Source organism: Cyrtonyx montezumae, unplaced genomic scaffold (genome assembly GCF_038088225.1).
Source record: "Cyrtonyx montezumae isolate F1298 unplaced genomic scaffold, pur_monq_1.0 scaffold_3, whole genome shotgun sequence".
In the NCBI taxonomy this organism is placed as follows: domain Eukaryota; kingdom Metazoa; phylum Chordata; class Aves; order Galliformes; family Odontophoridae; genus Cyrtonyx; species Cyrtonyx montezumae.
Genome location: NW_027072034.1, coordinates 92318107 through 92342084, shown reverse-complemented (window position 1 = coordinate 92342084; position 23978 = coordinate 92318107). Strand labels below are relative to the sequence as shown.

The 23978-nt window shown below is 41.0% G+C and overlaps 1 protein-coding gene across 3 annotated transcripts in view; it reads left to right on the top strand.

The window, feature by feature from the left end:
* The first annotated feature begins 1353 nt into the window (after nt 1-1353).
* Nucleotides 1354-23978, top strand: part of ATXN10 (ataxin 10) — a 106358-nt gene continuing 83733 nt past the window's right edge. For all 3 annotated transcript variants that reach the window (XM_065742392.1, XM_065742391.1, XM_065742390.1), the window contains exons 1-3: nt 1354-1495; nt 9631-9822; nt 12781-12863. In XM_065742392.1, the coding sequence (XP_065598464.1) occupies nt 1362-1495; nt 9631-9822; nt 12781-12863 (409 nt within the window). In that variant the 5' untranslated portion in view covers nt 1354-1361. The remainder of the gene's footprint in view (nt 1496-9630; nt 9823-12780; nt 12864-23978) is intronic.

Sequence of the window (23978 nt, the reverse complement as noted above, 5' to 3'; positions counted from 1 at the left end):
TAATTACACGGGAGAAGAGACTGACCCCACCTTGCCACAATCTCCTTCCGTGTAGATGAAGAAAGGAATAAGGTTTCCCCTGAGCCTCCTGTTCTTCAGACTGAACAATCCCAGTTCCCTCAGCCTCTCCTCATAAGGTCTGTGCTCCAGACACCTCACCAGCTTTATTGTCCTTCTCTGGATATGCTCCAGGGCCTCAATGTCTTCCTTGTAGTGAGGGGCCCAAAAATGAACACAGTACTCATGGTGCAGCCTCATCAGAGCTGAGTACAGAGAGATGATCACCTTCCTGCTCCTGCTGGCAATGCTATTTATGATACAAGCCAGGATACCATTGGCTTTTTTTGGCCACGTGGACACACTACTGGCTCATGTTCAGCCAAACATCAAACATGCCTGGTCCATTTCTTCCAGTCTTCCAGCCACTCTGCCCCAAGCCTATTGCATTGCCTGGGGTTGTTGTAGTCAAAGTGCAAGACCCAGCTCTTGGTCCTGTTGAACCTTATCCCATTGGCCTTAGCCCAGTTATCCAGCCTGTCCAGGTACCCCTGTAGTGCACCTCAGGGAGACTGACACTCCCAACCAACTTGGTGTAATCCGCAAACTTACTGAAGGTGCACTCAATGCCCCCATCCAGGTCACCAATAAAGACATTGGATGGGAGAGACGCCAACACCGTTCCCCGGGGAAGACTACTCGTGACCTGCTGCCAACTGGATTTAACTCCATTCACCACCAGATGTGAATGGTGAGAAGTGAATAACCCATGCTTTTTTTTTGTGTCTCACTTTCTATCTGAAGTATTATTTTTCAGATTCTTTGAAATATCTCTGGTGAATTAAGTTTGGCCCTTGTCTAGTGAGGCCTTCTGTAAATTTGTTAACCTTTTGTATGTATACATAAAACATACAATATAATCTATTTGGACCATTCAGAAGCAGGAAGCTGTGAAACTAGATGGGAGAAAAACATTTGGGAAACATTTCTGTGTTTCAGGCTGTGCACAGAGCCACAGGATGGTGGTCCTGAGGACCCCTGTGGGCCCACGGAAGAAAGCTGAATGGGAAGATATGCCTCCAGCTAACTTGTCAATGGTATTTTTGAGGAAAAGGCGATGTTTTGGGAAGTATGGCCCAGAGTGACCACTCTGCCCCTTGGCCGGCCCAGCAGCCGCCCCGCCACAGGTAGAAAGCACGAAACTAAGTGAAAAACAGTACACCCCTTCAGCAACGCGGACCTGTGCCGTCCCGTGTGCAGCGGAACGCGGCGTAAACCCTCCCACCCGCACGGCCCGCTGCCGGGGCCGGGCCGCCGCCATTTCCGCACGGCGGGGGCGGAGCTGGGCCGCGCCGGGGCACGCCATGGCGGCGGCGGCGGCGGTGGGAGAGATGGCTGAGGCGGCGGCGCGGCTGAGGCGACTCATGGCGGCAGAGCCCTCGACCCGCCTGGAGAGCGTGCGGGCGCTGACGGGCCTGTTCCGGCAGGCGCAGCCCAGGTAGCGTGGAGGAGGGCCCCCCTGCGGCCACGTGAGCCGGGGGAGGGAGCTCCGGCCGTGCCGCCGGGCCTGGGTGGTCCCCGCGGCGGAGAGCGATGCTTGCTGCTTGCTGCCTGCAGCCAGCTCGGTCCTGAGCTCACTTCAGGAGGCCTTGGAAAGCGGCCACCGGTGGCTGCGTGTCGCTTATTCTTCTTAAGGCTCTGTCTTCCCCAAGGAGCTGTTGCTTGCTCGGGGGAGCCTGGGGGTCATTTGTGGGGCGGGGGTCAGTGGGGTGACCTTGCACGGGTCAGGCAGGCGGCAGCAGTTTGCCCTGCTAGGCAAGAAGTGAATTCATGTACATGATGTACACGTGTGGTGATTTCACACTGTGCTGCTGCAGTCCAAACAAAGCCTTTGGGATGAGGGTGGTGTGTTGGCTTCCCTGCTGTGCAGCATAACAAGCATGAGTGAGAGGAAAGGGGGATTAGCTTAACTTAAAGACCTGGAGAACAGAACATACAGTTGCTGAAGAAAGTACATATGTGGAGCATCCCTGTTCTGTAAGGTCAGGGATGGGTGTCTGCAGCACCACATAACACTGCCGGCTGTAGCAAAATGCTTTGGATATGCAGAGGTTCACTGTGGCTGAAATGATTTTAGCTTTTCTTGTAAGGTAGGAGGCAGTGTGGGTTGGTGGGAAACTCCTGTTCTGTTCTTGTGACAGTAGCTGAAGATCATAACATCTGGAAAGCCTGATCTTTCTTAGCATAAAGTTGCATTGTTATTAACTCCCTAATAACTCAGTTATTAACTCAGTTCTACATTGGTTAATTAAACCCACATTTGGAAGTTTGGAAGGGATATAGTCACAAGAACTCCCTTGTGTCTACAGGAGGAATCTTTCTGTCTTTTTCTCTGGGGAGGCTGAAGGACCTGTGCAAATGTTAGGCTTACACACTGATGCATCACAGAATCACAGAACTGTAAGAGTTTGGAGGGACCTGTAGAGATCATCGGTTCCAACTCCCGTGCCAAAGCAGATCCCTAGGCCAGGTTGCACATATAGGCATCCAGGAAGGACTTCAGTGTTTCCAGAGGAGACTCCACAACCTCTGTGAGCAGCCTGTGCTAGTGATCTGTCACCTGCACTGTGAAGAAGTTCCTATGCATTGGAACTTCCTATGCTTCAGTTTGTGGCCATTTCCCCTCATCCTATCACCACACACTGCTGAGAAGAGTTCAGCCTCATCTCTTTGCCACCTGCTCCGTAGATATTTATAGATATGGATCAGATTCCCTCTGAGTCTTCTTTTTTCAAGGCTGAACAGACCCAGGTGTATGGGAACTCCTGAATCACGGCCTGAACCACTGATTGATCACCTGAGGTGAGCACCCAGTCAGCCATGGGCGCACAGGTGAAGGTGATATACCTGTGTGATTGGAAGGGGTGGAGCCTGGCTCCACCTCTCCCAAACCCCATTTAAGGGCTGACCACCACCAGGGAAGGCTCTTTTTTCAGAGATCCCTCCTATGTGGAGTCCTCTGTGAGCCTTGTCATCCTGAAGGTGAGCCATCTTCTCTTCTGTATTATTTGTATTCTATCTATATAAGACCTACTCAAAACGTACCATCATCTATACTATTTCTTTGTGAAGTACCATCCTTGGGAGTTATTTACCCCACACTTGGCGAGCCAGGCAGGCCTAGTGATAATAGTTCATACTTATCAAACATGTCCTTCATTTGGAATATGTTTAAATTGGCCAGGGGGGGAGAACATTACCCCCCCTAGACCAAACAATCCCTGGTCTAATTCCAGGGTTCATGGGGTCACCCTACTATGGGTTGGCATCCATTATTGAGAAATGGGGACCCCTGCAGGTTCCAGGGACTGCCTCTCCCTCCTCAGCTTATTTGACTGACTACTTTGTAGGATTAGATAAAGACAAGCTTATTACCAAGGAGCGGCAGCTAGCTACCTCTGCGGTAGCCTGGCCTCTAGTAATGGCCATGGATAAATTAGACGCTGTGAACATTAACGTGGAGACTGAAAACCAGGTACAAATAAAATGGCCCTGGAAGGTGCAGGTAGGACCACGATGGTGCGGCCTATTTGCACCTTGGGGGAGATTATTGAAGGTGGGGGGTTCAGTACCCCTCCAGTAATTGGTACATGGCCTACTGAAATAATGGTTAACACTCCAGCCTTTATTGCTAAGGGGACCCCTATCATGTCTCTGTGGCAGATCAGGACACCCCCCTTTGGTGCCTGATATAGTCGTACAGCCACAGACATCGGGTCAAAGAGTTTGGTACAGGCGGCCAGGGCATGCCCCTGTACAAGCTGAAGTGTTAACCCAAGACGGGAATACGGCCTGTATCTTACCCTGGAGAGTGGATCTTCCCCTCTTGGTACCTCTAAAACACTTATATTACTCCCCATAAGTCTATGAGTCGCCAGAAGGAACCAAACAATGCTATGGTGTTCCAGAGTTGCCATAAGACCGTGTGCGGCATCTGGTGATGGTCTAACCAGGACTGATGAAGCATAAGTTGGACCTGCACTGTGTGATTGCATGCTTCCAGTAGATACCACTGAGCACTGGCCCAAAGAAGAGCTCGACTGATATGCCAATGATCACTCATCTCGGATTACATCAACATGCGTCGCGACGGGCAATTATGTAAGCGATTATGTATTGGGTCTCTGTATCAAGGGGAGCTCACCTTATGGTTACTTGATCAGTGGTTCATGTCGTGAAGGGGTGGCTATGGGAACTGCTGAATCACAGCCTGAACCACTGATTGGTTGGTCACCTGAGGGGAGCACCGAGTCAGCCATGGGGCCACAGGTGAAGGTGATATACCTGTGTGAGTGGAAGGGGTGGAGCCTGGTTCCACCTCTCCCAAACCCCATTTAAGGGCTGACCACCACCAGGGAAGGATCTCTTCAGAGATCCCTCCCATGTGGAGTCCCCTGTGAGCCTTGTCATCCTGAAGGTGAGCCATCTTCTCTTTTGTATTACTTGTATTCTGTCTATATAAGACCTACTCAAAATATACCATCATCTATACTGTTTCCTTGTGAAGTACCATCCTTGGGAGTTATTTACCCCACACCCAGGTCTCTCAGCCTTTCCTTGTAAGAGAGGTGTTCCACGCTGGTGCCTCCATCCCTGATGTTTCTACAACCAGCTTTATTCCAAGCAATACTGTACTCCCACAAAGATAAATACTTCAGGTCAAGAAATGTGTAAGTTCCTAAAGCACAGAGTGGAAAGAGAATCCTGACAAGTAGCGTGATTTTTGAAGTCTGGTCTTTTGTACACAGTTGCTTTAATGTTTTCAAATCTGTGTTCAGTAGAATGTTGTCTTGTGTGGATTCTTTTTTTGAACTGTCAAGCAGTTAGATCATACAAGGAGCGACAGTAATCTTTCTTACAACGTGGATAAACTTAAAAAGAAATTGTTCGTGTTTGAAGGCTGGGCAGCTGTACCCTTTGCTTCTGCTTCTTTTGGTGTTCCTGCAGTATGATGTACTTGATGCTGAAAACAACTGCAAGTGGCAGCAGCAAATTGTGAATGTCTGTCTTAGGGAATAAAGTGCAGTTTCTGGAATATCCATAGAGTGTTCTGAGTGAATTTCAAGAAAGGTATCTTTTCAGATAAAAGCTACTCAAGGGAGTCATTGCTAATTTTGTGTGTTAATACTTAAACGTTAGGAAAAGATTATGGAAGGGAAATATTTTCCTTTTCAAAAGTACATTTCAAATATTTGTAGTTGCTGTTTATATCTTTATGTAAATCTTTGACAAGAAAGATTTGGGAAGAGGAATATTAAAAAAACTGTTACGAAGCAGCCCTTTCCATTACTGTTATCTGAAATCACTGTTGACTGATTCTTTAATGTTGGCTAAATGTTTTCCGCTCTCCTCACTAGTTCAAGAATTGAGTTTTATGTCCAGAGAGATGACTTTAATTAGAATGTCTTTATAGCGCATACTCAAATTACAACAATAAAAGTTTAAGCGCAATAGTCATATTTAAATTTTCTCTAAATATTACCTATTTACTGAACAGCCTTTTAATCATTACTTCTTTGTTCGGAAGGACTTTTGAATGTTCACATAAGCTTTTCCTTTCTGTTGTAGAAAGAGATTGGACTCCTGCACAGAAATATCTGGCTCAATTTTTTTCATAACATGTAAGAAAGAGATTTGGAGGGCTGTCTTTTTTTGCTGATATGTGAAAATCCGCTTCTACTGTGTTTACAATGAAAGCAGATACTTCCTTGTGTATGTCACCTTTACTCAGTTAAGTTAGGCAAAAAATTTAATCTTTGCGTTTTACTGGAACATCTGAACTCTATATTAATTGGACACTATATTAATTGAATCATATTTTTCTCTCTGAGCCTAATATAAAGAGAAAAATCTTCACAGCAGCTTGATACTTCTGTGATCCAGTATCTGCTTCAAACTATCATTCTCCTACCTTACTCTGTCAAGAGTAGAGTGGAAACTTTTCCAGAATCAGAGTGACTTTGAGCAGTAGAGTTGCTAGAACATGCACAGAAGTACTTGTAGCTTTTTTTGCCTTACCTTTTTGTAAATCTGTTTTACCAATTATTTTAATTGAATGTTGTACACTGCTGCATGTTTTGCACTGACCACGGATTTCTTCATTCTGAAGTCGACTCTGGAAAGCACCGATTTGAGGTGATATCAATACATGGCATAGACATAAAGCAAGCTGCAATCATAGAATCAGACTGAGAGTTTTCCTGTGATTGACATTATTCTGTGTTGTTTTTAAGTTCTGTATGACATCACTCTACAGAGAAAACATGGCTTCTCAATAGAGAAGACAGTGCCTAGTGGGTTCTCCTTTGCCAGACCGTAGGTTGTCTGTGTTCGCTTGCCATGTGCATGGTGGCACTAAGTCTTTCTGTGGCATGCATATCTGTGTTGTAATGGCAGGAGCTGAAACACTTGTTGCAGGTAGAAGGTTTGAGTCCTGTGAATATCTTTTCTTGTATTTTAAAACCAAATTCCAGATCTACTTTCTGTTTGTATGAGCTCTACCATTTTCTTTATGAGTGAGGATGAGGACTGCTTTTATTCTCTGTTGTGTCACTTTGTCTCCCTCCATTTTTACTCCTCTGAAAAAAATAGCTTTTTTCTCTTATAGATAATTCTCACTGATAGTGTGTTGTTGTTTTCTTTTTTGACTATTAAGTAGCTGGAGATGGTGTTAGTGTATTGGTCTTGATCTACTGTGACGTGTTAATGAAAAGTGTTATTCCTGGAGATCTATAATCAGATGTTTTAGTAATTTAACTGTATTCATGTATGTGGTTTGAGTTATGGATGTTTGATCACTTTTGATAAAGGATGGGTAGACCTAATAGATATGTAGTTGTGCATATATTTGCATATTTGAGGGAGTACAGGTAATACTATATAATCTTGTTTGATCGAGAACTTCTAATCTTTTTCAGAAAGAAGGTTATGCATAAACACAATGTTATTTACCGTGGTATCTTACTTCCTCACAAGATATTTCTCAACCTTACATCTAATAACTAAGAACCTAACTGTTTGATCTTAAATATGCTACATGTTCACTTAAGCTTCAGGGACGTTGCATCTGCATTTCCCTTTTCTTCTTTACTCTAGTTAGAAGTATTGCATGAATCAATTTATGGTGTTGTACAGGAATGTTAAATAAACACTCTCTGGCGTGGCTTCTTTTCTTAGCCTGTTGTATCAAAATTGAGTTATCAATGGTTTTAAATGCATTGCCCTCACCTTGAACATAAAATCAGGAGAGTGCATATGAAGAGCTGTACTTGGGAAATGTTGTGCGTGTCTGTGTGACAGATCTGCAGATGTGCATGTTGGTCCTGGGAATCTTATGAACAGAAGTGCTGGGCACAGTACAGCATCTTTTCTTTGTCAATTTGCATAACTGTTCCTGTGTTTAGGATTTTGTACTGTTCTTTTACTATGTCTAAATAGTGTCTTAGCACTTACTGTACTGGGGTATTTGTCTGATGACTTAGGCAGAGTGGACTGTCAGACGATTAGCTTTGGCATAGGTGTGTTCTGTCCCACAGTGAGAGATCACGGTGTGTTCATTTTGCAATTGAGAAGCCCCCAAGGTGAGGAGTGAGCTGCTGGGAGCTGCCAGTAGCCTCCAGCCCTCGGAAGGGGGTTTGAAGAGATGTGGATGGTGCCAGGACCAGCAGTGTGATCCCTGTAGGTACAGAGGCAGCCCCAGTGAGTGTGAGTAACCAGAGCAGGGCATGACAGGATGGGATGTGTTGTTTTGGGAGCAGCACGAATCAGCCTTCTCCTGAAATGAAGAAGGCAACCATCCGCTACAGTGGCCAGGTTAAGCAGGAAGCTGGAGTGGGGGCACACACCTTCCTGGTTTGATGTGTGCACTTGGAGTGCCTGAGGACTGAATGAGCTGCCTAGACCTTCAGTTGTGGAATGTTATGGAAGGGCCTGAGGTCAGAGGAGGGTTGTCATGGGTGCAAGTGTCCCTGGCTCAATTAACTTTCTGAACAAGTGACCAGGTTGCATGATGAAGTCAGAAGGCTGCACAGAATCCAGAAATTGGAGAGGGAGATTGACAGATGACATTCTGCAGTGACACAGGCAGACCAACAGCCTTGCCCTAAGTCCATGCAAGGAGAAGAAGCTAAGCAAGTAAGCCTTGAGGAGACAAACCACAATAACACAAAAGAAGGAGGAGTCTGGGCCCTTGTCTCTGCTTGGAGCAGAAGGAGGTGTTTCTCCTTTGCCCCCAAAGTGCCCCAAAGCATGAGATACAGGGCCTTGGGGCTGGAAAGAGGAGAGGGTGTGGGTAGCAGTCAGAACTCGGGAAAGGGCAGCCACAGAAATCTGGTCCAACCAAGGATGCGTGTTAGAACTAGTGTTACCAAAAGAAGGCAAAGGGTGTTAACAGCTGGGAACACCACAGCTTAGGGCTATGAGCTTTTTAGTAGAGATAGGCAACAAAAGAGATGTGAGGGAGTTGCCCTCTATGTTAAAAATGGATGGATGGACTGTGAGGAACTGCCTCTGAGAAACAGCCATCAACAGGTTGGGAGCTTGTGGGTTAAATTGCTTTGAGGCACCCTTTTGCCACCAAGCTGAGTGGTTCCATTGATAAAACAGAAGGAAGGGATACCAACTTGATGGGCTTGAAAGGTGGACCTAGTGAGATTCAACAAGAACTGGTACAAGGTGCTATACTTGAGTCAGTACAGAAGTACAGGTTGGAAGAAGACTTCATTGATGGTAGACCTGCAGGGAAGGACTTGAGGGTTCTGGTAGATGAAAAGCTTGACATGAGCCAACAGTGTGCTCTTGTAGCTTTGGAAGACCAACAGTATCCTGGTCTAAATCAAAAGGGGGCTGGCCAGCATAGCAAGAGAAGTGATTGTTCCACTCTCCTCTGCCCTTGTGAGGTCCCATCTGGAGTACTGTGAGCTAGGGTTCCAGGCTTGAACAATAAAGATGTTTAGCTGTTGGAATGGGTTCAGAGGAGAGCCATGAAGATGATCAGAGAGTTGGAGCATTTCTCCTACAAGCTGAGGGAGCTGGGCTTTTTCAGCCTGAAGAAGAGATGGTTCTTTGAGGATTTCACTGTAGCCTTTCAGAACATAAAGGGAGCTTATGAACTGGAGGGAGGCTGACTTTTTACACAATTGAATAGTGATAGGACAGAGGGGAATGGCTTTAGACTAAAAAAGGGGGAATTTAGATCAGATGCAAGGAGGGAACTCTCTGCTTTGATGGCCTGAGGCAGTGGAACAGGTTGCCCAGATAACCTGTGGATGCCCTATCACTAGAGGTGTTCAAGGCCAGATTGGTTTGGGCTAATACATGTATTAGTATGTATGTAGTAGCCTTTTATTTATTATTTAAAAGTTCTGAGGAAGTATAGGAAAGTCTTTTATTTCCTGAAAAGACTGGTGGGATGATTGTAGGCATATACTTCGTGCTTTCTGCTTGAGGGGTCTTATATGCTAAGGACAGTTAGACTGTTGCAGGTATATCTTAAGGATTATATGACCTAATATGAGCCTTCTTATTAACTGAGCATTTTTTTTTTATGATTCACCACCCATTTCTTTATTTCAGAGAAATGGCAGAAGAAAGTCTATTTCGGGATCTCCTGGAAATCCTGATGAGAGCCTCAAATGAAATTGAACAGGCCTGTAAGGATTTCTCTGAACTTCTGGATTTAGACACCTGTCTGGTGCTCATAGCAGAATGTTTCAGATGTCTGAGGAATGCCTGTGTTCAGTGTGCCAAGAATCAACATGTCATGAGGTACGGTTTTGATCCATTTTAACTCATACAAAATGATAATCTTCTGATGTTTGTTTTTTTATAGAGATTCTTATTTTACAGTGCTGTGTTAGTTGATTTATTAACTGGTATTTCCTTTTTAATTCAATCACTTGAAATGAAGTATGCAAGTAACAAAAATAGCCGACCTGTGTGTGGGTCAGAGCTTGGGGCATTGATTAATGGTAGAAGGAAGTTGTAGTTTGTTCTTATTATGGGTTATGAAAATGATACAAGCCTTTTGTAAGTTTGACTGTGAAACTAGACTTTTTTCTTTTTTTATAATGTAATGAATAAGTAAACAGCCTTAATTATCAGTTATAATATTAGTATTTTTTTCCTTAAAGTACATATAGATCTGTTCAGCACTCTTGGGAGAGTACAGTATCTAGATAGCATATATCTATATATTTAGTATAGTGTGTTTCAACCCTGTTATGTGTATGGAATCAGGCTCTTTAAGTTATTTAAGCTCTCTTTTTAACCTGTATCTGTTGTAACATTGAAGAGATGCTTGGGATACGGCTAGCAGTCATACCTGAAAACCTGGTAGTCTACCCACTGCTTAAAAGTAACTCGAAAACCAGCCAAGCCAAACAAAAGCCCTTAACTAAAAACCAAATCTGTTTCAAAGTTGTTAATTTGTAAAGAATTGAAATACAATCTTAAAATTTCTTGAGACTTTTCAAACTTTATGGAACTAAATAGAGCATGGGACAAAGTTCAACTCCTGTGCTGGGGTAGAGTTTTTGTTAATAGCACAAAAGTTTCAGGTTTTTTTGCAGAAATCATTGGTTTTAGAATAATTTAAATCTAAGTTCAGGCTCCTAAATGTTTTTTTTCCCTCCCATAGGTGCTTTGAGCTATCTTTATACCTTTCATGTGTTCGTGTTGATTTTTAAACAGTTTCAAATGCATGACTTATTTAGGAATTAAATATGCTGAATGATAAAAAAGCTGTGAGAAGAAGAAAAGTTATGTGCCTTTGATTTTTGAAGTGTTCAATGTTCAGATATTAAAAATAAAAATAAAAATACAGGTGAATTTTTTTTACCAAAACCCAAACTGTTCCTTCGTAGGAAAGAATGCAATGATTGTAAACACATGGGTTGTTTAATAACTTTGGAGCTACTGGAGAATATGAAAAGTTGTTCTTTCCAGCTTCTCTGTTTTGCATGTCATGTAGAAATTTGGGGTCTGAGCAAATGGGAAACTTTTAATACATTATATATGTATGTGTATTATCTATTTATAAATGCATCTTTGCTTTCTTTTCTGTATTAGAACATAATCTGGAAGAGAACGTTTTTGTCTAACAGACATCTGCAGAAGACAAATAATTCTTCAGCATTCATCTGTAATGATATGATAGTTTTGCAGTAACTTGTGCTTGGGTGCAGAGGTTTAACAGAAGTGGTATTCTGAAGTTTCAGCTACTCCATCTTGGCTGATCTCGAACAGCTGAACTACGAAAGTATATATGAGTTGAAACTTCATCTGTTTATGATGTATTATTTGACTTAATGGGTTTTGGTTTGGTTTTGTTTTTTAACCCCTGTTGCATTCATATCTTGGAACATATATCGAGTGCCTTGAAGATTGCTGATTTTTGGCTATATAATTATTTTGGCGGTTTTGATGCCAGCTTCACTTCTGATAGACAGTGAATTACTGCACATTTACTGTCACTCTGACATATTATTAGAACAGGAATGGATGATTGCTTCCTCTTCTTTGCCTAGATTTTTAAATGTTTTCCTTTGTCTTGATCCTGTTGTTTGCTTGATCGTTTTGCATGTATTTAAAAATCAACGTTCATTGCTAAATAGCATGCGTTGATGCTTTCCCTGAATGCTTGAACTCCAAACAATGTTGCTTGATTTGCAGGGGTAACCTTCCAGATCTTACTGTTGATTTAGAAGAACAGCAGAATTTGGAAAGAAGGTTACTTAGCTCCAAATGTGTTGTGTCCAAAATTAGAATCATTGAAAATACAAATAGAATCTTGAATTGGAAGGGACCTATGTGTTTCATCATTAAATCATTCATATGCAGACTAACGAAATCCAAAGTACATCAGTAGCTTCAAATTTTCTAATGATTTGAGCATCTTTTGAAGGTTCAGTTGGGAAAATAGTGCATTGTTCCATAGGGGAGGTATGGTGTCATGAGAACACAGGTGACAGGTTTTTGCTTGAATTATCTTAAAATGTACCCTTGCTTTTTCTTCCATCACAGAATGAGCTCGAGTTTCCATGAGTTAGCAGATCTGGCCAATTGTGATGTTTGTTCATTGGCAGCTCTTTGTCCAGTTGAATGTTCTAGCTGTCCATAAGTATAGTGAAATCTCAAAATGAATCAATAAACATTTTGATTGTTTGTTTCCTAATCTTTAAGGGTTATTATTCAACTATGGCATCTCTTTAACTACTTGTTAAATTGGTTGTAGAACTGTAATCACACAGTCTAGTTGTGGTGGATTTGAAAGCAATTCACAGTTTGAGCCTGCCCTCCATCAATTATTATTAGAATATCTCTTAGTGAGAGAGGGTACATAAATGAGGTTGCTTGCTGGTCCCGCAAAGCAACCAGTAAATGTATATTTAGTAGATTTTCTTGAGAGTTCCTATTATGACAATGTAAAAACTAATTTTTTTTCTAGATATTGTTGCTCTAATGTCTGCTTAGCATTTGCAAGACATAAAGAAGTGTTAAGAACTGGGAAAGGGTGCAAAGATGCTGTCTTAAAGCACACAAGATGTTGAACTCTGAAACAAAATGTACACCTGTTCTTTTTCCTTCTAATGGTGGTAGTATGGCTATTGTTAGTCAGACACAGTAGGAGAAACAACTTATTTTAGGTTTTCTGAAAACATTATAGGCTTGGTATTAACCAAAGTGAAAAGGCTTTTTGCTTTATTTGTTTGTATTTCATAATAGGAACTTGGGTCTCATCGCTACATCTGTCCATTTGATCAAATTGCTTGATGGAATGCCAGTCAAAGAAGAACCATTGCTGATTGGTAAGTATGTGGATTTTGTTAAATATTTAGACTGCGCTGTATTTTTTTTACATGGGAAGTTATGTGGCAGTATGATGTTACCTTATTGATAGATTTTTTTCATACACAAACTTGATTGTTTCTGGAACTGCAAAATGCTAATTCTGTTCTCCTTTCTTTCTAACTTAATGTAGGAAGTGAGATAGAAGGGCAAAGGAAATTCTGCCTAGTTGGTGTTTCAAAAGTTGATTAAAAAGTTAAGAACTGTGGACTTCCTGTTACGCTGCTTGGAAAAAAAATCTTAGTTTGAAATTTTTTTCTTTGCTACCTTTTCTCCCATTCTCCCTCTTTTCTTTCCCTTTTTCCCCTTTAAAATATGTTGTTTTGCTGTCTCTTTATTTGATCTGTGAACACACTGATGTAGAAATGTTCCCTTTATTTTGAATGCATTTGAAATAATTTATCTGATTCTAATAAACAATATTTGTTTGTGAAGAGTTTTTTTGTTAATTTACTTTTAATTTTTATTACATATTATTTTTGCTGGTTGGCTGGGATAATATCTGTCAAGGACTAAGTACTGATTTGAGTACTGTTCACATCCTTAGCAAATGAAGGTTTTTTTTCGTTTTTACTCTTTTCATATAGTAAAGAGAAAATCTGTCTTGAGTATCCTTCCTGCTTTTTCTAGTTATTATGACTGATTTGTACCAAATTCCTTTTAACCAAAAATTAAGGCATTTTCTGTAATTTTCTTCACATTGAGTCTGTGAAACTTGATACAGGGTGTTGGACCCCACTATTTATTGTCTGTGGTTGCAGAGAATAGGGAACACTTTGTCTCTCTTGCTGCTTTTCTTTTCACTTCTTTTACTTGAATTGGGTTTTTAATTGGTTCCTGTTACTGCTTTTCTGTAATTTTTGTGAAAGCAAATGAAACTACTACGTCATACAGTAACTTGCCCTCAAACACCTTCATGAAGCTGGAAAAAATGAGGATACTGCTTTCCTTTTTGATGAGTGCTGTATTTGGCTCAAAATGACGCCTTTCAGGCATGCAAAGGTGTTGGGCATAAACCATATTCATTTCTTCATCCACTGCTGGAATCCTTCCAAAGACAGATCAGTGATGAACAACTCTTCAGTGTGGGAGCACAAAGACTAAACCCTGTGCATGAGAAAGGGAAGGTTTGATCAGTGGACATTAAGAGAAGGAACAAGAGTGATTACTTAAGACAAGTCAGATGAGAGACTGAAAAAATACATGAAAGGCAATAGTGTCCTGTTCAACAGTTGTGAAGGTGTGAACCTCATTTTAGACCAGTAAGAGAGAAAGAAAAATGGTAGGAACTAGAAAGCTGATCTTGTCCAGCACAGAATTATTCATAGTGTAGGGTCTTTGACAGCGGGAAGTTTGAAAGGCTGTCTTGGGGAATTGAGCCTCCCACCTTCAACTTATTCACAGCATCTGGAGTTGTGTCCTGGTACCACCATTCAGGTACCTTGTAGCATCTGGAGGAGAGTTGAGTAAGATGTGCCCATTGCTGGTTAGTTACATGACATGAGATTTTCCCCTCAGTCTTGTGGCAACTGTCCTCTCCTTGTTGAGCTGTCATAAATGTGTGCTATTTCCTTGCTGTTGGGATCTGAAGAAGCAGTGGTGAATGGCACTTAGCAAAAAAGGAAAGCCAAGGGAGACACAAAAGCTTGATCAACTACTACAGACTATTTTTCCTAGCAAGATGTTATAATAGATGTATTTTTTAATCAATTGACCAGAAAGTATTTAACAATATTTCAATGGAAAAAAATTTTGTGGCTGTTACATCACATGCCCATTCAGCATAGATTTTATATGACAAAATGGGTTTGAGTTATAACTGAGTTTTGATATATTGATCCAGTGCTGTTTGTTCTAAGTAGTGTATATTGGGAAGCATCTGTTATGATGATGACTTAGGTACTCCATTTATATTAGTACAAAATAAATAAATAAAAAGGCAAGTGCATGTTATTAGTTCAGAGAATTACAGAATTGTAGGGGTTGGAAAGTACTTCAAGAGATCATAGAGTCCTAAGTCCCTGCAGGTTCCCTACAGCAGGTCACACAGAAAAGCATCCAGATGGGTCTTGAATATCTCCAGAGAAGGAGATGTTCTCTGCCACAGCCTTGCGGGGCACTCTGTTTCAGTGCTCTATCACTCTCACAGTAAAGAAGTTCTTTGTGTTAGTGAGGAAATTCTTGTGTTCTAGTTTCTGCCCATTGCCTCTTGCTCTGCTGCTGGGATCGAGCCCAGTCAGCATGGGTTTACGAATGGTAGATCCTGTATGACAAACCTGATTTCTATGATAAGGTGACCCGTTTAGTGGATGAAGGTAAGGCTGTCAATGTGGTTTACCTGGACTTCAGTAAAGCCTTTGACACTGTCCCCCACAGCATTCTTGTGGAGAAGCTGGCTGCCCATGGGTTGGATGGGTGTACGCTCCACTGAGTGAAACCCTGGCTGGATGACTGGGCCCAAAGAGTTGAGGCCAGTGGAGTTAAATCCAGTTGGTGGCCAGTCACGAGCGGTGTCCCCAAGGGCTCGGTACTGGGGCTGCTTCTATTATTTATTTAACATCCTAACAATCTTGATGAGGGGATTGAGTACACCCTCAGTAAGTGTGCAGATGACACCAAGTTGGGAGGGAGTGTTGATCTACCTGAGGGGAGAAGGGCACTACAGAGGGACCTGGATAGACTGGATCGATGGGACAAGGTTAACTGTATGAGTTTCAGTAGGGCCAAATGTCGGGTAGTGCGTTTTGGTCACAACAACCCCAAGCAACCCTACAGGCTTGGAGAGGAGTGGCTGGAAAGGGACCTTGGTGCACTCAGGTGGCCAAGAAGGCCGGTGGCATCCTGGCTTGTATCAGGAATGGTATGATGAGCAGGACTAGAGAAATAATCCTGCCTCTGTACTCGGCATTGATGAGGCCTCACCTCAAGTACTATGTTCAGTTTTGGGCACCTCAGTACAGAAGGGACATTGAGGTGCTGGAGCGGGTCCAAAGAAGGGCAACAGGGCTTGTGGAGGGCTTGGAGAATATGCCCTGCGAGGAGAGACTGAAGGAATTGGGGCTGTTTAGTCCAGGGAAAAGGAGTCTGAGGGGAGACCTTATTGCTCTCTTCCAATATCTGAAAGGTTCTTATAAGCGAGAGCAGGGTTGGTCTCTTCGCACTGGTGAAAGGTGACAGGACGAGGGGAAGTGCCTTTAAGTTGCGTCAGGGTAAGTTTAGGTTGGATATCAGGAAACACTTCCCTTATAGTAAGGGTGCTTAGGCACTGGAATAAGCTTCCCAGGGAGCTGGTTGAGTCAACATCCATAGGTGTGTTTAAAAACTGTTTGGTTGTGGTGCTCAGGGACATGATTTAGCAGCGGGCTGTTAGGGTAGTATGGTTAGGGTGTGGCTGGACTTGATGATCTTTAAGTCTTTTCCAACCTGGGTGATTCTGTGATTCTATGATTCCTTGTACAGGATATGTTCCAGACTCCTAGTAGTATTTGTGGCCCTCTGATGAACTCTTTCTAGGATATATCCCTGTCATTTTTGAAGTGAGGAGCCCAGAATTGGACACAGTGTTCTGAATGTGGACTCACCAGGGCAGATCAGAGCAGGAGGATCAGTCCCTCGACCGGCTGGCAATGCTCTTTTTAATTCATTCTGGGACACTGTTGCCTTTCTTAGCTGCAAGGGCACACTGCTGACTCTTGGCCCATCTATTATCCACCCCAACACCTTCTCTGCAGGGCTCCATGCCGAGTGATCTGGTTAAATTTGTTGCAAGTCAAAATTAAGCTAGCACCTAGAGCATATTCTCTTTGTGTAGAGTGTGCTTCAGAAGTTAGCAAATTAGTCTCAGTAGTGGATTATTAGCTGTACTATGGTAAATTCCTAAACTGAACTTCGAAAGCCCTGTTGAAATAAACCCATAAATTTAGTGTTATTTGTTAACTGTATTTCTGCTTCATGGTTATGCTCCTTGTATTTGATGAAGGAAGTAAGGTTACAATGAGAATGTGATTATATATTTTGTTCTATAGTAGATGACATTCGGGTAGCTCCAGAAGTAATGCCTTCTGTTTCTTTTCATGGAAACTACAACAGATGGAAAGAGCACAATAACACTATTTGATAGAGCAAATTGTCAACTACAAAACTCCATTTTTCAACATAGTCAGCACCATTAGCTCTACAGACTATATCATAAAAATCTGCACTAGTAGAGGTGACCCGCTGTTGCCACTGCTGAAACATACCCCCCACCGCTGTGCTCATGTCTGCCATTTGGTCTCGGTAAATGTTCACCAGGCTTTGAATGAATGTCAGTGGATGCCGTTTTCTCTGCATGGAAGAATTCTGTGACACATTTTTGCTTCATATGCACTTCCATGTTTACTCTTCGTTAAGATTTTCCCAAACAGTGTCACTGTAGGATTAAAAAAAAATTAAACTGACAACTTCATTGTATTTATGAAGGAGAGAAATTGAAAATTTTGGTTCTTTGTGAAAAAATCTTTTAACCTGGTCTGTGATTTGTTTTCACTCTTAAATCTGTTGGTAACTATTAAGTCTCAGAGTGATGTGATACGTTTTGTAGAAAAGTTCAGTGTAGTTACAATTTGAAATGGATTAAAAAAAAAAATTATATATACCTTGGCCAGCTCTGCAATCAATGTAGTGGTTTTCAAGGAGAACAAATGCTGTTGTAATGATGTATTAGTGATAGAAGCAAAAAAGAAGTTGCATGGAAAGTGGTGTGATTAAAAATGAGATTTCTTTGCATCTTCTTTGCGAGAAGAGGTAACATAAATTCTTAGGCTTATCTGGGTTCTCGCTTCATTACCTTTACTGAAACAACTCTACTGCAAAATTTCAGCATTTCTCATTCATCTTCAATAAAAAGATAAATTCCGACCAGCTGTGGAAAGAGCTGTTGTTTTGAATATGTTATGCCACTAAGGCAGTGGACCAGAAAAGTTGGAGGTAGGTTAGTATGTCTGTCCTGGAATAGCTCTCTAAGGCTTTGGAGAGTTTAAAAATAGCTAGTTAATTCCTACATATGGCATATAAAGATAGTCCATCCCCACCTGCAAGCCAGCCATCCCTGTAACAATTATTTTCTTTATTTTTAATACATAAGTTAAAAGAACATCTTTAGGCCTTTCAGTTACTGCATTGCTTTCAAATAGCTGCTTGTCCCCACTCTTCCTCTGTTCTTACTTCCTAAGTCTTAGTTTTAGTTTTACTCTGTAGCCTAATCTGTCTTGTATTTGCATAAATACATAGTGGTAATCTGACTTGATCAGTTAATGTTTTGTCTCTTGGAGAAGAGAATCTCCTTTAAGGAATGTTGGTGAAAGCCAACATTTAGGGAAGTGCAGAGGGTTTCTGGGCAGTGATGCTTAACAACTGATTTGTAGCCCTTCCATGCAGGGTCAAGACTGATCTGTATCAGATAAGTCACACGTAGTTGTAAACGTGCTCTGTTTTCTTCCTACTCCCTCCTCCTTTGGAGAGCAAACTTCCTCATCAGGCACAGAAGATTTGAATTGTTGTATTTCTTGGGCAGTATTTGAAAACTGGCTTTGGATATTGCTGGTGGGAAGATGGATAAGAAAACAAATGATGCCCTTTCTAGTAGAGGATTTTTTTTAATAAGGATTGAAAATGAAACCAGACCAAATTAGAGAAGTATGCTGTATACGAGGGGATCTGTATTTCCCTGTTAACTGATGAGACCACATGGACTTCCGATAAACAAGTAATAACCTATTCAAATTTTTTACTAACAGTCTGGTGAAAAAATTGTTAATCTCTGCAGAGTATAAGATCAGTGGGATTTTTGCAATACCTTCTCCACATCCATTTTTTTTCCAGATTTTTGTAATTAAAAAAAAAAGCCTCATTTTGACAACCTGTTTATCTGCTGTGGGTACCAAGACTATGAACACTTGCCAAAAGAGCAGATGAAGCTGCCAGATGAACATTAACTGAACTTAATGCAGACCTAGATCTCCTAAGAGCTGGGAAGTAGTTCAGTATGTTAGGGATTGCAGCAGACATATCCTTGTCAGAAGCCTGAGTTGGGCTTGTGTCTTGGTGCGGTTTGGGGATTTTTTTTTTCCACTTTTTCCTATGGCAAACCTTAAAGCTTTCCAAGAAATCTAGGAGTCCTGTGAAAGGTTACCTTAATGCTTGTCAGGATTATATATTTTCAGATTCTGGAGTGAAAATTGTGTGTAGGATTCATCTCTGAAATCTGTAGAAATATGAGAAAGTTTTGTTTCTCCTTGATAAATTACAGTCTGTTTTGAAGCAAGCTTATGTTCAATTGTCTGATTTTTTTTTCAGACTTTTTTCTTTTACATTTTGGACAGAAGGTGCTTTAATCTTATTTGTAAATAGATCTCCTCAAGCCTTTCACCGCTTCAAAATATTGCAGATGCTGAAGAATGTGCTCCGAATTCCAACATAATTGCTGAAAAGTATTTATCCACCAATATACTTCACTGTGCTCTTGGATGAAAAGGCTCTGAATGCCTGATAGGTGCTCTGTGAGGGACAATTTGTTGTGCAGGTTCACTGAATGGGCTGATTGTACTTTAAAACAGACCAGAGTGCAACTGTGTCAACTGCTGAGAGGTACTGCACTGACTGTGCCTGAGGGAGGTGCTCCGACTTTGCACTGGTGTTCCTCAGCTCCAGGCTGCCGGCAGCGAGCTTTAAACCAAGAAGCAGAGCTATTATTGTTATTCTGTGCTGATGCCTGCAAGTTCTTATGGGTTTTAACCAACCAAAGAAACCTGCATAAAAATGAATTAATTGGAGAGTCTTAGCAACACATGCCAGCGTTATGGGTACACTGGGAGAGCTCTGTCAGAATCAGTGTCCAAATGTGCAAGCTGCTGTACAGGGGTTTAGGTTATTTGCTCATCGTAACTTCACGTCCAGAAATGCAGAGAAAATTGTCATGGATAAGAAGCTTGGATCCTTGAACAGGAATTTGATTTTGCTTCCAATTTTCTGAAAAGCATCCAGATATAGTTAAGCTGCTACAAGTAGTGTATTCAGAACAGCGTTTGAAACATTCCTTTAAAGAGTGATAAAAAGTGACTGTATGTAGAATTTTCATACTGTACTTTTCATAGTAACATGAGCATTTTCTTGTAGACTATTTAGCAACATGACTGTAAAGTGTCTGACACCTGTTCATGCTGCTTCTCCTGAAGGAAGATTTGGGGGAAATAAAGAATATCTTACATTGCTTTAAATGGTTTTGAAGTACCCTCAAATGCCACATACTTGCAAGGGAACTGTGAAGAAACATGCTTTTTTGTTTTGTTTTGTTTTTCCCCTCTACCTTAGCATTCAGAATTTTGGGGGTTCAACTTCAGTCAGTGTTCTTTCAGTGTTCTAACTGATTTGGACATGATCTACTGTCATAGGTATTTTCTTTCAATTAATGAGGGGAAAAAAAAACCAAAACAATTGCTCTTGACTCACTGCTGCCTTTTGTGTTGGTTGTGGTCTTTAATCCTCAAGTTATCTTTGCAAAACTTCCTGGAAATGAAAACAGATTAATATCAGGGATTTCTACTTCCTCAAGAAAGTTGGGGAGAGATGAACTTTTCAGTTCTGTCCTCTCTTTCAGTGAAAATAAATAGAAAGTGTTTTTTTGATCTGACCTTTTCCTTAATCTGCATTCAGCTACTTGGAAATTGGAGCTGAACTAGAAAACAGAGACTGGTTAATTCTGAGGGTATGGAAAAGCAGGGGAAAGCAATGTTCTCAAACCTGCTGATGAATACTGAATTGATTTTCCTTTCTAAATTTTTAAATAGAAACTCCTTTGTCCTTAAATGCTCTTAGATTTTTATTCATGTATTTAGTTATTTATTTTCTTCCCCTACCACAAGGCTGTGGCCACAGCAGCACTACGGGGATGGAATCAGGAATGGCTGCTGCTCAGGGGTTGCAGGGAGTCAGTCAGCAGGGGGCAAGACCTCGAGTTGCTGGTGGCTGTCGTGGTCCTATTCTGTTTCCATTTCACTCCTTCATCCCACTTGGGTGGGAGCGAGCAAACAGCTGTGTGGTACTAAGCTGCTGCTGGGTTAAACCACAACAGTATTTTAACAGGAAAAAGAAATGAAGTGGTCAAATATGGAGCCTAAATATTCTTTACCAAATGCCAATATTGACCAAAGAAGTTTCTCTCTTATCTTTTCTGCTTCTGTTTTCTTTCCTGTTCAGGTTTTTTATCTTTTTGTTTTATTCTTTAAAAATTTGCATTCTGCTTTTCACTGCTTTTTGTAGTTCTTTGAGCACATTGCACTGAATGATTTCATTTCCTGTTTGCATTTTATATTGTATATGAAAAATAAATATTTTTAAAACATGCCTGGAAAGTGTGGTGGAGCAATAAAATTTTATTGGACAGCTAGGATCCAATGCATTTGGGAAACCATTGTTAAATTTTATTGCCTATAAACTGAGACCTCATTTTTTTGCTGTTTGAACAGCAAGTATCTTTACACTGACTTGGTTATATGGATTTGATTGTAAGGTAACTACAGCTGGAGAAGATGCAACTTATTAGGCATGTCCTGGAGATTCTGAAATACAGTGGCTGCTAAATTTAAACCAACTGGCTTGTCCTTCTTCCCACATCAGTGCTATCTATATTTATTTCCAGAGGAGGAAGCAAGCCATATATATGTATTGTTTCTTGGGTTGTGGGTTTTTTGTCTTTTTTGTTCTCTGTGTAAATGTTAGAAATTAATATATTACAAGTTAGTTGTGCAAGTCAGATATACACTGATTTACACGGAATGTGAGTAAATTCTTATAAAGCTTGAGCCATTTTACTAGTCATGCTGGGTCAAAATTACAGAATTGTTAATAGCTGACTCTTATCACGTAAAGTACATATTCGTACTAACTTTTCTCTCAAGGGAGAGGAAGTGGGAAAGAGAGATTCCTGTATGAGTTCACAGTCCATTAGGTTACTTCTCAACAAGCACTATGAAGGAAGTGTACTTCAGTTGCTCAGTGGAAAAGAGAATTTAAGTATGTTCATTTATTTATTTATTTTTAATTTGAGGTTTCCTTTTGCTTAGTCTTAGCACAACTAAATAAACCAGGCATTAATTTAAGTAGCCTTTTTTTAGTCATATAAATAAGGGAGAACCCTAATCTCAAGAGTTGACAGTTTCCATGTGTGATCTTTGCTTTATCTGTCTAGGCTTTTTGTGTGGGGGATTGGTGCCAGTACTTTGCTGCCACTGTTAAAGTAAAAACTATAATTACATTGTCAAAATAATATTTATAGTATTTTCAGGGAATAATTGTGGGAGTGTGACGAATATATTATACTCATCAAACTTCTATGTAAACATAAGCATGAGTTTTTTATTTGAGTTATCGGTGTTGTTTTTGGCCTTTGTGTGTTTCCAATTGGTAAAAATAATATTGGGATGTTCATGGTCTTTGTGAATTTGCAGAGTATATGCCCTAACAATCAGTTGATATGCTGTCTGGTAGATGTAAACTATTATTTGCACTTGTGTTGAGATTTTAGTCTCATGTTTCCATAGCTTTTAAAAATCCTGTGTTTTTAGAGTTTTGTGATCCCCTAATTATTATACCTCATAGCATTTTACTACTTCACCAAAGTGGAAAGTTTTAAGTAATTGGTTTGTTCTCTTGGTATCATTTGTTTTTCAGTTTCTTTGTCTTAAGCTTATGTTGAATGCAAGTCTGAGTGTCTTTGAAAGGTGGCTGTGAACATCTCCCAGAAACATCTATGCTAGCAAGCAGGTACTTGGATTGCTCCTATGCTAGTTAATAGTATAGGGAGGACTTAAGCATGTTGGCTGTTGGCTAATGGTAAATTACCAAAGAAACAAACAAACAACAAAACCCCCAGAATCTTCAGTCATGTCTGTATGATAGTTTTAACTTTGGAACTGCTCCCTGTGGTGGTTTTTTTTGGTGAATATTTTCATAGTTTTATAGTGAAGTGTCTGCCTTTGAAAGATCTGCAGTGGAAACGATGGTCCTGCAAGCTTCACCCTTCTTATGTCTTCCTAATGTCACCTTTGCTGTATGGGAAGGTTCTCTGTCTTCACCGTTTGGTCCATAATCTTTAAAGGTAGTAGAACGACTCCAGCTTGTGGTGGGTTTTGGTTCAAGTCTAAGTTCTTTGACCTTTTTTCAGGAACTGCAAAATAGGGAGCCAGTTTTTACACCGCCTTTAGCTGTCCGTGGGAGGGAAAGAACTGAAACTGGATTAAGACAAGTCAAAATTGTCATGAGTTAGCAAATGCTACTTTCTCTCTTGTTCGTGTCTATGCAGTACTGCCCCCATCTTCAGTTCTTCAGTTCCCAGTGCTGAGTGGCTGACTTGTCCTGTGTACTGAGCTTTCATGCCTTAAATTTTGTGCATAATATAGAGAGACCTGGGCAGTGCTGCTCTCTCCTGGAGAAGCTGAATTTGTCATTACTGTGCGTGGCAAGTACAGTCAACTGTATGTATGTAAGACAGTAAAAACTGTCATTTTGAGTGAATGACAGCATTGTCATTGTTTTCAGCCTGATACATCAGTGTTCATGCACATAGCTTATTTGTGACATCTAGTCTTAACATGGGAACTTTACACGTGTCTTAATTTCTGTCTCTTACTTAGAAACATCTGGATGGAATGAGGTTTGAGGTGAGCAAGTTCAAATCCGGATAAGAATGACAGGTCTAGGACAATGAGCACTATTTAAATACATTGTTATCTTAATACTGAAAAAAGGAAGAGGGGCAGAACGGAGCTTTGAACATGAAAATAGAAGCTTGAGGAAGGCCTGAGTTACCATTTCTTGACCCATGATACCACAGTAGTTGTTAGATCCTATGTCTGAATACAGAAAACTCCAGCTTGTTGTATTTGTTTTTTGATAGTCCTATGGAATATTGTAACACTCTACTCACCTTCCTCCTTCTTAAAAAATAAAATAAAAAACATCCCCCAAAAAACCCAGCCATCCACCTTTTTTCTGATTCAGATCTAGATTTTCTCTCCTTTTTTTTTTTCTTTTCCTAT